Source organism: Vespa velutina, chromosome 3, assembly GCF_912470025.1.
Source record: "Vespa velutina chromosome 3, iVesVel2.1, whole genome shotgun sequence".
In the NCBI taxonomy this organism is placed as follows: domain Eukaryota; kingdom Metazoa; phylum Arthropoda; class Insecta; order Hymenoptera; family Vespidae; genus Vespa; species Vespa velutina.
Window position 1 is genome coordinate 2,138,713 of NC_062190.1, and position 16,747 is coordinate 2,155,459.

The window sequence follows — 16,747 nt, forward strand, 5'->3', positions numbered from 1 at the left end:
TTTAACACTTTTAAATGTTTATTAACATTACATAAAAGTAATTAATATACAAATGACTAGATATAAACATTGCATAAAAATGTACATTGCAAAATATAGATTAGAATTTAATAAATAAATATATTAACGTACAGTACACTAAGGCGAAGCAAGAAGTTTATGTTTTGTAGATGTCGATGAAGATAAAAATTAAATTATTTTATTCAAGACTATATTTCAATAAATATCAATATATCAATTCAAGACTATATTTAATTTTAATCAACTTAAATCTACAATAGAACAAATGTATGTAAATAACTTTTTTAAATAGATTTCTAAATGATCAGAAGAGAATTATAATATTTGTATATTTTTTCTATTCTGATCGTTTAGCGTATAAGAAAATAATTGATATAATATGTTTTAAAACAATTTAGATCCCAAAATATCACATGTAATGTTAAATCAAAATGTATACTTTCTTATTTTGCTATAGTATATCTTCATCGATTGACGAAATTAGTTAATACAAAATCTAAAAATAGTAAATAAAAATTTGTTTACATATATGACATTTTCTTACTGTTATATATATTAAATGTATATAGCAATACAACATTCCCTATATCCTAAATGTTATACAGATTATAAATCTACATCAATGAATTAAATATACATATATACTATGGCAATATCTAATAAGTAAAATTCGATCATAATTTGTCCTATTGCAGATGTACTGTAGAAATAAAATAGGCTAGAAAAAATAAAAGATAAACATGGCTCTATTTGGAAAGGGAATCTTTGCAACTACCTAAAAGTATATTATAAGTGATCATATCATATGTATGTTTGATATAGACAGAAAATGTAGTTGCAAACATTTAAAATACATATCTACGTGAAGTAATATATGATTTTTTGTTAAGCTTCATCCGATCTTTGAAGATATTAGTTTATATAATAGATGCTAAAAAGAAAAAAATCGAAATATTCAAATTTATTATAAGACTATAAGATCTGCTTATTGTTAGCAGTCCATTACAAAACAACTAATTAATAATTGAATTATCTCTGAAAAAAATATTTTATAAATTCACAATCCTTTTCATTCTTTATTTTTTAATTAACCTAAAATATTAACTTAAGATTTTATCATAAAAATTCGATTGTACATCTAACAACAATTTAATGTTATGTGTACAGTCCTAATCAAAACATAAATTATACTATATATAAAATACAAATAAATTATGAATTAATGAATAGTATAACTTCCAATGATAAAAGTAATTCAATAAGGAATGCGATTAAAATATACATATACGTATACATATACACACACACACGCGCGTATGTGTGTATGTATAGATATAACGTTTGACTGTATGTAGCGATATTTGATATAACAAAAAAATCACATGCTATAAGAACGTTTATACATGTGCATGCGCGCGCACGCATGTACATATCTCCAGTGTGCATTTAGATTGTGCCATAATATAATCTAAATTGCAATCTATCTTACATTGAGCATGATTCATTTCATTTATCACGTTCGTAGCTGCGTTATATAACTTTCTATGCATGTTCATTAATAGGTATGTATCTTGGGAAAAGATTACATTTCATATGCACATTTAAGTACTTATCTGAGATGACTTAATGTCTGTTTTTTTAAGTATTGTAGGCTCATCTTTAAGAAACGTGCCTGATCTAGAACCCACTGTAAGTTGTTTGGGAGTCTCTTCTGTATGGCACTTTGTTTTGATCTTTTCATCGTTGACCTTGGAAGATGACTTTTTATTAGCGAGGGCCGGCTTATTTGGTCTGTTAGTGCCAGATTTGGGGGAAGATTTTCTGCTAGAGTTATCGGATCCTTGCTGATTAGCACTATTATCTTTCTTTTCCCTTTTAACAATAGAATTAACCATAGTGGTCGATTGTAAAACTTGTCGTGCGTTCGTTGTCCGACAAGCAACATTATTTACTGATTTACTTGAAATATCTGGTGTCTTCGCAGCATCTAAAAGATTTCTACGTAGGTTAGGTGAACCGTGATAAGCACTTATAGCTGCCGCTCTGCTTCTACTGGCCGCGGTTGAGTTCTCTAATGATCTTGGTGGCCTACGTGTTACCGTTAATGGATTCTTCTGCTGAATCGGCAATATATTTTTCTTCGTTCTGTCATAAATTTGTGCTCTGTTTATACTTTTTCCTAATGTTGGTGATAATTTCTGTAACGCATTAGATTTAGGATTTGCAGTTATTTCTGTCATAAGACTATCTGTAGACATTGATGTATCCATTTTGTTAACATTTTTCTTTACAACCGATGTCTTGTTCTTGGATTCTGCTAATGAATCTACAGACAATCCAATTTCTGTGCTTTTCTGTTTAAAGGATGGTGATTCAGGACGAGTGATACCACAACTTTTACTGATCACATTTTTCTTCTTGTTTGGTCTAGTCATGTTCGATTCTGTCAAACTATCAGACGAAAGAGCTTTCACGTCTTTTTTTACAGGCAGCTTTACTCTTGCTATAGGCTTTTTCTCTGTCACTCGTTTTGTCGCAGGACTAGACGTACGCGATGAGTCTGATGATGAGATTGTGATTTTTCGTCGTTGTATTACCACTTTATCTTGACTTACTGACACATTTTCTTTTGGTACAAATTTGGTTCTTGGTTCTAAATATCTAGATTTTACCTACAAAATTTTTATTCGTATTAAGAAAATAATATAACATATTAAAAATGTTAAAATTTACCTCTATTTTATTGGGCCATGATTTAGGTCGACTTGGTGCATCACTGGTGCTTGGTTTATTATCTTCTTGCATTTTTCGTTCAACAGGATCGCTTTTAGGTTTATTTAGAATTTTTCGCGTTTGTGTCGTTGACATTTGCTTCATTGTTTTATCATTATGTTCCGATATAGCCATTTTCACACGTTTTAGATCTAAATTGCGACTTGCTGAGCAAGCTGACGATGTTTTCGATTCCTTTAATAATAAAAATAAAATTAGTTTAATTCCTTTAACGAGTATTTTTATAAAGTTTAACAACAAGTAACGAGTACCTTTATAAAGTTCGAATGCCTTGATTGACATCTTGATGTTTCGTGCGGTAAAATAACAAGACATGCTAATTCTTGTATTCTACGGCGAAGCTCCAAATCCATTTTTAACCATGTTGTCGATCTTGCAGCCTTCGCTGCCTCACGAACCAAACATTTTTCAACACGAGCTTGAATTTTCTTTAAAAAATCAATAAATAACGGACCCCATTTCATTTTTGTCTGAAAGTTATCTGTTTGCGTGGATAACAACATTTTATGTAACTTTGAATAACTTTTACATGCTTGTTCAGGTGGCAAATGTTCTGCAGCTGATAAAAAGTTATCCTCCAAACGACTTATATTCCATGTTAAATCACGACCAAGTGATTGAAAATTTTCATTATTTAATATAGCTGCAAAATTGTCTGCTAAAAATTTTAGCGACGTTTCTAACAAGTTTGAAACCATTCTGTATACCGGTTCTGCCCATCGTACATTCGGCAAAGTTGCTAACAATTTATCACAATCTACCATAGTTTGAAGTACATTATCTGTGGACTAAACAGTAGAATAATAAGATTAAAAAGTAACAACATTATTAAAATATATTAGTTATGTTGAAAAGAATAATTATCATACATACAAATACTAAATATATATAATATTGTACTTTTACACATACCATATGTACTATATGCTGTAAATAACACTTTTCCATCAATTCTCTTGGAAGAGTTGCAAATGCTTTGCATGGCCATATTCGTACAAAATGTCGTGTTATCCACCTTAGAGATTTACGATATATTTCATCCAGCCCATAAGCTGCAGCTAATGGCATACACTCCAATACTCCAACAGCACATACTTGGCAAGGCTAATGATTTTATAATAACGATATTATAACAATATTAGTATTAAATATATTTATATTAAATTAGAAACATGATAAAAACGCAATATTTACTTTATGAAAAAGATGACAATATTTAACTTTAAGGGTATAACCTATAACTTCCTTAAGACCCTCTAGACACAGCATATCAGCTAATGTAGCTAATTCGACAATGCTTATAGAATCTGGTATATTGCTTTCTCCGCTATATATATGACGTAGTGCAAAATGAACTGCATTATAAGAATATCTGTAAAATATTCTCAACTTAATTTTAATTGTAATATTAAATTTCATCACATATATATATATATATATATATATATATATATATATATATTTGATATTATAATGTTAATATACCCTTGTAAAGAAATCACATTTCCTGCACTTTCAATCCATCCACCACTAAGAATCGCCGCAAAATATTGACAACGAGAACTTAATATACATTTATGTGCTCTAATTCGTCTTCCAGCTACATCAATTGTAACATCTGGATTAATCTCTTCCAAAAACATTCTTAATAAATCTTCACCCAATCGATTATATGGTTTTCCTCCAGCCAAACTTGATGTTTCTGTTTCTTCTGTACTTCCTTCTATAAAATAATATTTTAACAATAGTTTAGAAAATCAATATATAAGTATATGATAATTTACATACCAGCTCCAGAACGTCCCATGCTGCTTTGCATGCTACTTATGTCACTCTCAGAAATGATACCTTCTGCCTCACCATCACCAGTTAAATCTTCAAGCGGTGACTTTTGTTTCGACGGTAGCGAAGTACTCATAACAGAAGAAAATACTCGTGAGAGAGTTCTTACTGAATCATTTGTTCTTGACATAACTAATTTACTTTCGATCCAAGATGTTTCTGGAATACTACTACTCATACGGTATGTAGCTCTATTTTCCTTGGCAATTAAATATTCAGATGTATGAGAATGTCCTGATGTTTCGGTTAAATCCGAAAGTCTTACAAATTTAGAATTTGGCTTTTTCTTATTTAATTGTAGCTCCTTTACATCATGGCTAACAAGATTTTCATCTGTTTTCGATATAGATGTATGACTGTTATAAGTTGTATCTAATTTTTCATACTCTGGGCCTTCTAATTCACATTCTATTTTCTTAATTGTTTCATTTAAAGATTTATGAGTTTCTAATATTTTATTGCCAGTCGAAGGAATGATTGGATGTTTATGATTGGTTGAATGATTGGTTGTTTCCACATCTCTGCTTAATAAGTCTGATAATTCATAATCACGATTATCACTATTTGGAGATGGTCCACTGTCACTGCTAATGTCAAATGTTTCACTTTTACGTGTTTGTCCATTAGTACTTTCTGTACACGTCTTCCCCCATCCAGACATATCTGAATATTCGTCCTCATATATTTTTGTATCATCTCCCAACTGCTGTTCTCTACCTAATTCCTTGTATTGTTGATGTTTGATACTCGCACGTAGTTCCTTATCAATGATTTCTATGTGAGAGTTTGGTGGTGTATCCTTTATATCATATGCCAAACATTCTTCTGTGGATGTATCCATATTATTATTAGAATTATTTTCCAATTCCTGCAAAGAGTTTGAATTCTTATGATTTGTGGATTCACCTCCTGCAGCATCACTAAGAGAATGACTAGAAGAACTTTGTTTTGTTTGGATCTTCTTCAAATCCCTTTGATCTACTGATAAGCTATGCGCGCGTTTGTGTTCTTTTTTTATTATTAATTCCTTAGTAATAGGTTGTCCATTATCATTATTACTTTGCGTTTTATCGATATTCCACGAATGACGTTTCAAAACTGATCTTGAAGAGGACAACGTTCGTCTTCTCACTATAGGAGAATCAGATTCAATAAACATAAAAACACCTCGTCTTGGTTTTTCTTTTATAGATTTTATTGAATTTAAATCTTGATCCTCTTGAAGAGTACTAGAGTTTTCATTTGTTGCAACTTCGTCAATTTTCGCTTCCATGCGTTTATCAGAAAATGATGATAAATTTCGCTTATGCATTGTTTTCTGAGCATTTTCAGTCGTCTTTTGTGGATCACCTAAATCAATGAACATAGAGAATATGTTCTTCTTATCACCTTCCTCAACATTTTTATGATTCGTATCTTCTTTTACAATCTTTTTATTCTTTGGAAGATCATTTTTATTAGATATATCAATATAGAATTCACAATATGCTTTATCAGTTTTATGTGGCTCTTTTTTGTTTTCCACATTTTCTTTAACCAGTGTTTCTTCCTTAGATTCTACATTATTTAAATTGACAAAAAAACCTAAACTGCTATACTTTTCATGGTTGTTAGATCTTATAGAATTCTTAACACATTCAGAAGTAGAAAAGCTTTGTGACATATTTGTTACAGAGTTATCTTTTGCGCTTGATCCTGATTCATTTTTTGTACAATCACTCATATCTACAATCCATGCAGTCATGGAAGAAGACATTCTTGTTGGTCTATCTTTAGTATCATTCATAATTACAGAACCACCTGATACAATAGGTGTGGATTCTGTTTTACGTTGTACGATAGGACTATCCATAGGTTTGGTAAAATCTGATGTGCTGACACCACCAGAAATAATGGGAGCTGTTTCATTTCTTTTAGTTTTTCTGATGACATCTACAGGTTTAACATTTTCTATATTACAACCTACAGTAACAGGTAAGCTACTGCTACACTTATGTGCACTATCATCCTCTGCATAACTGCTGTATGATGCAACTTTATCATTCGTTATATCTGCTGCAGGATATATTACATCAGAATTAGTTATACTATTTTGCAGAAGATAATTACTTTCTAATATCTTTTTATCAATGTTATGTTCATAACTGTCGAAAGATAAATATCCTGTACGATACTGCATATTTGTAGCTGCTATTTGAATATCAGAAGTAAAATTATTTAATACATCATTGATAGGTACAGCCGTTGAATCTGTTGTCACATTAGAAATCATATCACTATCTACACGATGTCCTGAATATTGTGGTATGGCACTTTGAAAAACAAGATTGCCTTGTCTACGTTCATGTTCTTGCCTTAAGACAGAAAGCTTATCATTTGAATCAAGTTCAAATGTATTTCTTCTTATTAATAAAGGTTGCTGTGTATTTTCAGTAAAATTTGTAGTACTTTCTTTAGGATTCTTTGACTCATCATTTGTAATATCCAAAAGTAAGTTCTCATCACTGTTTACATTTATTTTATCTTGAGAATTATTGATATTTGAGCTATTATCAGGACAAGGTGAAGCATGTGTGCTTTCACCGCTATCTGCTTCTTTAATTTCTACAGCTAATGACTCTTTGTTTGTACCTTTATTCACATCATCTTTGCTGATTAATGTAGAGTTAACTTCCGTTATCTTAGGTATATCAGCAAATGGTTGAAAGTATTTTGTTACTTTCATTTCTGGTTCAAATTCTGCAATTTTACTACATTCATTCTGTAAATTTGTTACTTTAAGTGGACATGTAAACTTATAGAATTGATCTGCAGTAGTACTTGATAAATTGTGTGCAAAATCAGCAGAAATAGACATATAAGATCCTGTATTTTTATCAGTTTGTACATCTTCTTTAACATTTATATTTAAAATTTCCACTTCATCGTTCAGAGAAGATGCATCTATAAAGTAATGATTGCTTATATTAGAATTACTGCATACTGATGAACGCGTGAAATCAGTCAATTTGTGCTGCGTTTTCTCTGCACATGTACTTTCTGCTTGGGAACAATTATCATGCATTTCTTCATCTTCTAGCTTCTCTAATACTTTCTCTTTAGATTCATCATTTTCTTTCGGAACAGATTCTGATGTTTCATTTCCCTCACTTCCACAATCTGATTCATAAAATGGATCCCCAAGAACTTCATTTTCATACTCTGCAATCTCATCGTTATGTAATATTACTTTTTTAGCATTTTCTATTGATGAACCTGATAAATATTCATATTGGCTATTCATTGAAGAGCTTGTAGCACTGCTATCATTTACAAGATAATCCATTAATGTTATTTTATTTAAATCTTTCGTCTTACGACGCGAATCACTATAAGTAGTTAAGGTATTATCATGCTTGAAATCAGTAGCAGGTACATAGCTTTCATGATCTGTTTTTGTAATATGAGCTGAATGGGTTGCATTAACAGTCGAAGTATACTCTGATAGTTGTGATTCCTCAAAATCTATATCCAAATTTTCTGAAGTTATAGTTTCAATATGATTGACTGAGTCAGCTTCTACACTAGAATCAGCCATTTCTAATGACATAAGATTTGTATTTATCAAGACATAGCGTTTTCCCACCTTCAGATATCGTTTAGATATACAACTTGATAATGACCATATTTTATGTACTCTGCAGAGACAAAAAGATATCAATCAAACTTTTATGTCAAAAATGCAACTACTGTTTTATAAACAAAAAGTTGTTTCATAAAGAGAAAGTTGTTTCATACACGAAAAAGCAACTATAAGAATAAAAACTGCTATGTAAGCTTATAGATTCAAATAAAAAATGGTGTACCACTATTACTTAAAAGAAAACCTTTCACTGAAATTTGATCCATTATTGAAGTAAGAGAAACTTCTTATTGGAGGTTTAATAGCAATATCGTAAAGAAATACTATTGGTAGCCATTTCTCTTGTAAGAAATCCAAGTTATTGTGCAAATATCTGTAAAGTATAATTAACATTTTACAAATGCATAGATTAAAGATTAGTCAAAGAATATTATCTTATTGAAAGTATTTATCTTTTCTATATCTATAACAAATAATAAAAAGTTACCTTAAAAAATATTTATATGTTCGATGGATATCTTTATCATAAATTTTACCTCCTTGCTGATTCTGCAATTTCTTAAATTGCAAAGTTAAAGGAGATTTACATGTGCTCAAAGTATAGAATGATTGATCTTGTAACCACTGTTGTACTCTTCCTATATTTCCATTTTCCCTGTTGTGTAGCTTTCTTGCAGCCATGAGACATATTCATTTATACTTGTTTACCTAAGAATACAAATATATAAGATATACCTAGATTAGACATAATTCATACTTTTGAATACAACTTTCAAAAAGATTATAAGATATATAAAATCATAACTTGTTTATTAATTTAAATATTATAAGGAAATAATTAGAAAATTATATTCATAGGTGTTCTTCATACACCAATAATTACTATCTTTTAAATATCTATCAAACAGATGCACATCTGCTAAGCAAAAACTAAAAAATAAACAATCTGATTTTAATATTTTCTTTTTATGTAATTACCTCACGTACATATATACTCATAATTCATTAATATAATAATTAAGCACAAAATATCAACTCAAATTACTACAAAGTCATAACGTATTACGAATTTCATTTATTCCCGGTCTTCGAATTTTTAAAACAGGATCGTAAAATATGGGCTCTGACGATTAATGTCAATTTATGGACACTCGTTGTATAGATAATCATTTAGATACTACTAATATTGGAAATAACGCTCACAACTTTTTCTTACAGTTACGAATTTACGTTCAGATTTTTTCTATTTAATATCTTACAGCAAAAGAAAAGCATCTTTAAAATAAACTTTGATACGAATTTCTTAATTTATTGATCGTACGTCATACATACGTACCTCGCATTATTTTGTCTTCGTATGCAATGACAAAAGATACGTGAATTATTTCGGGGACGTTCTATGTCTTTCCTTAAAAGCATTTCTTGCGCAGAATCGCAAAAACTCTATAAATTTTCTATTTATTCGCCTAATAAATCACCTACTTCTTTGTTATCCTAATACACAACCGCAAATTTGTGAAACGACGATCCCTGTTCCAAAAACATAATGCAAGTACTCTGAAGCACAACAAGATGGCGCTTATTCGTGACTTTCTCAACTAGCAAATTGTGTCCAATTATATTCGTAGAAAATATTTTCTAGCCAATGAGATTAACGATTTAGATATAAGCTTCATAATCAATTTCTATCTCGATTTGACAATATTTAGTTTTGAATTAGGTAACACTGTCTAATGAAAAGAGAAATAATTTGAATCTTTATTTAGCTCCTGATTGTCACAAATATTTGTTAATTATTTACAAAAACATAATTAATATATGTACACATGTAAAAAATGTACACATATTACATATCTTTATACTTATATTCATGTCTTCACAATTAGTATATATGACACATCAGTTACAATTGAAATTTGATCTAGATCAAAGTATATTAAAATATTTATGTATTTCATTTAATTTCATAGCATACAATATTATCGTATTTATCATTATCACTTTGAATAATTTTAAATGAAAAAGAAGAAATTGCTTGATCATTTGATTGATGCTGTGGAAGAGATTTTAAACAATTATTTATTACTACTGCTATTTGTAAATCTGTTAATATTGTTTCAATATTTAGATATACAACAAGAATTGTTCCCTTCTTTAAATTACTTTTCAAAAATGTCGACATTTATATTTGTACACTCAGGTAAATAAAGTTCCAAAGGATTATTCATGACAACATTACTTGTTCTTACAATTTCTGAAGTATCTTCAATCTTTTTATGTAAAATTTCAATTCTATTATTCATTTCATATTGATATACAATGTTACATTGAATATTACAAAATTCTTGAGTCATTTCAATATCAATGATTTCAATAGCATCTGTATAGATATATGCCCACAAGATATATATCATTTTGTATTTATTACAACTACATTACACACAACTACATAAAATACAATAATTTTTCTTAGTACTTATATCATACAAAACTGTATTTAATTGCGATCCAAGATCCAATACCATTTTTCTTTCTAAAATTGATAATAAGGTATTATATAAAGCAACATGAAATGCGAAATAAAAACTACGAAATATATAATGTATATATCAGAAGAATTTTATTTAAAGATAAAGTTTTATAAAGATGTTATAATTTTATAATCTTAATAGTTTTATATCTCGTGATCCATAGTCAATATAGTAATATTTTTATAATTTCATCAAATCATTTCTTAACTCATTTGTAGCATCATTGTCATAGAGAAATTCATTAACGTATATAAATTCGCAGTTCGAGTTCTGTAAAAATGTATAACTTTAACGAAACATTATAAAGACTTCATAAATTTTAATTAAACATACCTTTCCCTTCCTATATTCTATATTCTATATGTAATTAATATTCCATTAAAAGGAACTATCTTTCTAATATTGTATACAATTGAATTTAATATGATTATAGAGCATCATCTATAATTGCATCCTTCATATCTTTCCTTAAATCATCTGCCATTGCATACGATTAAATATGTAATAAAATTGATATACGTTGACTGTCGCTCGAATTTTATGTAATTTGCGCAAGGCGCCAACATAAATTTTTTAGTATGTGATGCATATTATGTTCAAATATTATTTACAGCAGATAAGGTGAGTTGTATAAACATGTCTTATGCAATTTTCATGGTGGGAGACACCGGTGGCCCCCAAGGCTCTGTAGACTATTTTGCTCGTATGAGAAGCCAAAAATGGTAGTAGATTATAATTTAGGGAAATCTTCAGTTGATTTGTCTGATTAAATGACTGCTTATAGTTCACCATTGCGAAAAACTGTAAAGTAGTACAGAAAATTGGCAATAGAGCTTTTGCTGAATACTTGTGTTGTAAATTCAATAGTGTTATACAAATAAGCAACTCGAAAAAATATTTCAGTCACCGATTTTAGGATGAAGTTAGAAATGTATTTAGTGAAGTGTTTTGATGATGAAGATTCCATTTCATCAAGATATTGCGTACAGAAAAAACGTCGTCATGAACTTAAAAGGGAACCGAGAAATATGCGAAATGTAAGGCGATTTTGCAAAGAGTACTACGAAAAAAATTCAAATCAGTTAGAAAGAATGAGAGCAAAGAATTGCACTAAAAAAGTGGCGACATATTGTGCCGACTGTCCTAGTTCATCTTTTCTTTACCCACCGTGTTTCAATGTGACTCATCGTTATGTGCACAAATAATATGTATATTTTCCTTGTATTAATAAAATTATAATTACATGTTCTGTATGGCATTAATTTCTTTAAACCATTATGGAATCAATGGTATTATTTAAAGAATTTATTGAATCGATGTTTACCCTAATTATGTATTTTCACTATTCGTCGCGTCGCCGGTCACTGGTGGCCCCCACGGCGCTGTAGTCAAGTCGAGTGTCGGTCACCGGTGACCCTTACGGCAGTCAACGTGTTAAAAGTGAATAATTTATCAAAAATACAAACCTATTTGGCATTAGAATACATCTTCCATAGGTTTCCATTTTTATAAAATAAAAGAAAAGAATCACACTTAATCTTTTTTGTTTAAATTTAGCAATTTAACAAATGAATTGTTTTTTCCTATCTTCTATACATAGTAATAATTTATCAGATTGATTTTTAAATTAATTATTATAATATTTTTTATTAATCTTTAATAAAGTTGCCGAAAATTAAATATTGATAAAGCTGTTCATCATTTCGGTTTTATTATGATTTAATCCAATAATGAGCCCAGGTATAATTCTTGGCCGATTTTAATGAATAAGGTCTCATTTTAATGATGCATGCTTAAATAAGAAGACGACTTTCTTAAATTTTTGAAAAAGCATTATTTTTATGCATAAACAATTGTCAAAAAAACATTTTTTACGATTTTTTTCAAAAATTCGATAAAGTCATTTTTAAATTTTCATTTAAAAAATGAGACTTTTTTTTATCAAATTCGATCAAGAATTACACCTGGATTTATTGTTGGCCATTTTTAATATTTTTCGATATTTTTAGTGAAAAGTAAGTTTCGTATAATGACGCTCTTTGAAATTTGCGATAAAAGAAACGAAGCTCCTCATCCCATTATTGATTTTCATTTACAGTTTTGAATGTGTGTTTTATTTCTTTGGAGTAGACAAATTGCTTGATTGTTCTGTGCGTAAAGTGATGGTCAAATTTTCTAATACATTCTAAATATAAGAAAACGTATTTTGCAATGCTTATGTAGAGAAACTGCAGTAATTCACTCAGGAAATTTAATAAGCTTTGGACAGATGGTAAAAATAAAGAAATACGTGTGCATTCGTTCATACTAATGGATCTTAATGTTTTTGATATTAAATTTTAGAAAAAAGTGTAGTTTCCTTCATATTTTTTATACTAGAGACGTAAAATTTTATAAGCAATTAGCAGAATCTAGATTCATTATTCAGGAATCGTTCGTAAGAGGCTAAATATTTCATCTATCTTTTTTATATTGTATTTTTATTTTATATTGTATTTTTGTAAATTATTTCTATCGATAAGTTTATAATCATTGTTTAATTTTCTTTTTAAGTATTCAGTAATAAAGTTTTAGTGAATCAATTCCATCTTTATTATCTTCTGATTTAAAAAATTTTATTTTTTTAATTGTAAAAATGTATCATACAGTTTTTTCTTATTCTGTTCTTATATTAAGTAATATTTATTTCCTGATATAAATATTTATTTAATAAATATTTATAAATTTTACGATTGAAATATTGTTTGTTTATTATTTTATTTAAAAATTATTTTTATATAGTAATTTTTTATATAGTTTTAACTCACACTGTAAAAAGAGAAGCCACGGATTTAAGACGACCAACTAGTGTGCGCATAGTATGCAATTTTTGTCGAATATTTTCTTAAAAATAATTGATGAATATACTTATATATTATATTATTTTAATACAAATTAAAACATGATTTCCACACTACCTATGAAGTAGAACTTACAGCGCTTTTTTTATATGGTTTCTCCTATAGGATTAATCAACTATGAAATGTCGGATTTTCTTTAAATGTGAACGTTTGTCTCTCTGTTTTTGTAATGCTTTTGTTTTTGACATAACCTGGTTTATAGTCGTACTGTCCATTGCCAGAATCACATTTTAGCAAAGAAGATTTTCTCAAAAGTTTTCCCTTTTGTTATTTACTTTGAATTTTGCACCGATATGAATTCAACCGATATTCATGTAATTTTCTTATATGAGTATAAACTTGGTAATAATGCTGCAAAAGCTGCACGCAATATAAACCAGACGTTTGGGGAGAATACTGTGAACGATTGAAAAGTGCAGCGTTGGTTTGAAAAATTTCGGTCTGATGATTTTTCCCTGCAAAATGAACCGCGTGGAAGACCCGAAACGTCTGTGAAAAATAATGCCCTGAAACCATTGGTGGAAACGAATCCAACTGTTTCTTCAAGGGAACTTGCTGGCAGAATGGAAGTTGACCATATAACAATACTACGACATCTTTCTGAAATTGGCAAGGTGAAAAAATGGATAAGTGGATACTGCACGAACTAACCGAGCGAAATAAGCTGGATCGCTTGAACGTATCATGCTCATCATTGCTAACCCGATTTAATCGAGATCCATTTTTCGATCGGATCATTACTTGTGATGAAAAATAGGATCTTTACGACAATAGGAAAAGGTATGCTAGGTGGCTTGATAGGGATGAGGCTTGTGCTCATACTCCACGGCCATTACTTCATCCACGGAAAATTTTAATCACAGTTTGGTGGAATGTGACTGCACTAATACACTACTCATTCCTTCGAACTGGAATGACAATTACAGCTGAAAAGTATTGCCAGTACATTGAAGCAATGCATGAAAAATTAAAAATTATACGCCCATCACGCCCATCATGTTAATCGGCATGGCCCAATACTTCTCCACGACAACGCTCGGCCGCATATATCGTACAAAACAATTGCGAAATTAAATGAATTAAAATATGAAATTTTGCAGAACCCAACCCTATTCACCGGATCTTTCGCCAACCGACTTTCATTTATTTAAACATTTAGAACTGTTTTTACGGGCTAAAGAGTACGAAAATGAAGACAGTCCGAAAAATGCCATATCAGAGTTCATTGATTCTAAAGATCAGAATTTCTTCAAGACAGGTATCCATGCATTAAAATCTCGTTGGGAAAAGTGTATTGAAGTAAATGGAGCATACTTTGATAAATAAACAACATTAGGAAAAAGATATGCAGTTTAATATATTCACTTAAGAATCCGACATTTCATTCGCACCAACCTAAAAATAATAATAATAATAATAATAATAATAATAACAACATTGATAAAAACGATAATAAAAATAATATAATAATAACGATAAACGATAATAACGATAATAATGATTATAACGATATAACAGTACTAACGATAATAACGATAATAACGATAAGGACGATAATAACGATTATAACGATATTAATGATGATAATAATAATATTAATAATAAAAATAATAACGATAATAATAAAAATAACGATAATATCGAAAATGATGATAATAGCGATATCACAGTTAATAACCATAACAATAAACACAATAATAATTATAACGATAATAAATATAATAATGATAATAATAACGACAATAACAATAATAATAATAGTAGTAATAATAATAATAATAACGATAATAACGTTAATAATAATAAAAAAAATAAAAAATAACGATAGTAAAGATACTATCGATAATAAAGTTATTAACGATATTTACGATAATAATAATAATAAAAATAAAAAATACGATAACGATAGTAACGATACAATCGATAATAAAGTTATTAACGCTAATAATGATAATTACTATAATAATAATGATAATTAAAATAATAATGATAAAAATAATAATAATAATAATAATTACGATAATAAAGATAATAACGATTATAACGATAACAACGATAATAATAGCGATAATAATAATTATAATAAAAATTACGATTATAATGAAAATAACAATAATAACGATAATAAAGATAACAACAACGATAATAACAATGATAAACATAATAACAAAAATAGCGATAATAACGCTAATAACGAGAATAACGATAATAACGATAATTACGATTGTAATCATAATGACAATAATAACGATACTAAAGATTTTAACGATAATATCGATAATAACAGTAATTATAACAATAAATACAATAATAATATTAATAATAATAATAATAATAATAATAATAATAATAATAATAATAATAATAAGAATAATAGCAAGAATAATAAGAATATTAATAAGAATAATATTAAGAATAATAAGAATAATAAGAATAATAAGCATAATAAGAATAAAAAGAATAATATGAATAATAATAAGAATAATAATAAGAGTAATAAGAATAATAACAATAATAAGAATAATAAGAATAATAAGAATAATAAGAATAATAAGAATAATTAGAATAATAAGATTAATAAGAATAATAAGAATAATAATAAGAATAATAAGAATAATAAGAATAATAAGAAAAATAAGAATAATAAGAATAATTAGAGTAATAATAAGAATAATAAGAATAATAATAAGAATAGCAAAAATAATAATAAGGATAAAAAGAGAAATAAGAATAATAATAAGAATAATAAGAATAATAGGAATAAAAAGAACAATAATAAGAATAGTAAGAATAATAAGAATAATAAGAATAATATTAAGAATAATAATAATAATAATAATAATAATAAGAATAGTAAGAATAATAATAAGAATACTAAGAATATTAATAAAAAAAAAAAAATAATAATAATAATAAGAATAATAATAATAATAATAATAATAATAATAATAATAATAATAATAATAATAATAATAATAATAATAAGAATAATAAGAACAATAAGACTAATAAGACTAATAAGAATTATAAGAATAGTA

At 28.1% G+C, this 16,747-nt stretch overlaps 2 protein-coding genes and 1 long non-coding RNA gene across 5 annotated transcripts; 1 reads left to right on the forward strand and 2 right to left on the reverse strand.

Moving 5' to 3' along the window:
- Window positions 1–13: 13 nt before the first annotated feature.
- Window positions 14–9,815, reverse strand: LOC124947724. Of its 3 annotated transcripts, none has more exons than XM_047490272.1 (10): window positions 9,615–9,815; window positions 8,766–8,986; window positions 8,523–8,651; window positions 4,603–8,333; window positions 4,300–4,537; window positions 4,009–4,186; window positions 3,727–3,918; window positions 3,066–3,602; window positions 2,755–2,988; window positions 14–2,693 (listed from the first exon to the last, which is right to left on the reverse strand). In XM_047490272.1, the coding sequence occupies exons 2-10, from the start codon at window positions 8,957–8,959 to the stop codon at window positions 1,623–1,625; spliced, it is 6,504 nt and encodes a 2,167-aa protein (XP_047346228.1). In that variant the 5' UTR covers window positions 8,960–8,986; window positions 9,615–9,815; the 3' UTR covers window positions 14–1,622. The 3 variants fall into 3 exon arrangements, with proteins under 3 accessions (XP_047346228.1, XP_047346227.1, XP_047346230.1); XM_047490271.1 differs by having other exon boundaries at window positions 8,511–8,651; XM_047490274.1 differs by lacking the exons at window positions 8,766–8,986; window positions 9,615–9,815 and having other exon boundaries at window positions 16–2,693; window positions 8,502–8,647.
- A 1,086-nt stretch (window positions 9,816–10,901) lies between these two features.
- Window positions 10,902–11,935, reverse strand: LOC124947679. Its single transcript, XR_007100461.1, has 3 exons — window positions 11,717–11,935; window positions 11,143–11,610; window positions 10,902–11,095 (listed from the first exon to the last, which is right to left on the reverse strand). It is a non-coding gene; the product is annotated as an uncharacterized LOC124947679 (long non-coding RNA).
- Window positions 11,936–14,002: 2,067 nt separating this feature from the next.
- Window positions 14,003–15,035, forward strand: LOC124947526 (histone-lysine N-methyltransferase SETMAR-like). The gene is made up of 4 exons (XM_047489803.1): window positions 14,003–14,023; window positions 14,129–14,323; window positions 14,467–14,651; window positions 14,810–15,035. Exons 1-4 carry the CDS (start codon window positions 14,003–14,005, stop codon window positions 15,033–15,035), a joined length of 627 nt encoding a protein of 208 aa, XP_047345759.1.
- Window positions 15,036–16,747: the final 1,712 nt, after the last annotated feature.

Coding starts and splice junctions, on each gene's coding strand:
- LOC124947724 (XM_047490271.1), bottom strand. CDS start 8,959: ATGGCTGCAAGAAAGCTACACAACAGGGAAAATGGAAATATAGGAAGA. Junction 4,538..4,602: donor CATGGGACGTTCTGGAGCTG/GTATGTAAATTA, acceptor ATTATTTTATAG/AAGGAAGTACAGAAGAAACA. Junction 2,989..3,065: donor GGCATTCGAACTTTATAAAG/GTACTCGTTACT, acceptor TTATTATTAAAG/GAATCGAAAACATCGTCAGC.
- LOC124947526 (XM_047489803.1), top strand. CDS start 14,003: ATGAATTCAACCGATATTCAT. Junction 14,324..14,466: donor ATCTTTCTGAAATTGGCAAG/GTGAAAAAATGG, acceptor GATGAAAAATAG/GATCTTTACGACAATAGGAA. Junction 14,652..14,809: donor ACAGCTGAAAAGTATTGCCA/GTACATTGAAGC, acceptor GAAATTTTGCAG/AACCCAACCCTATTCACCGG.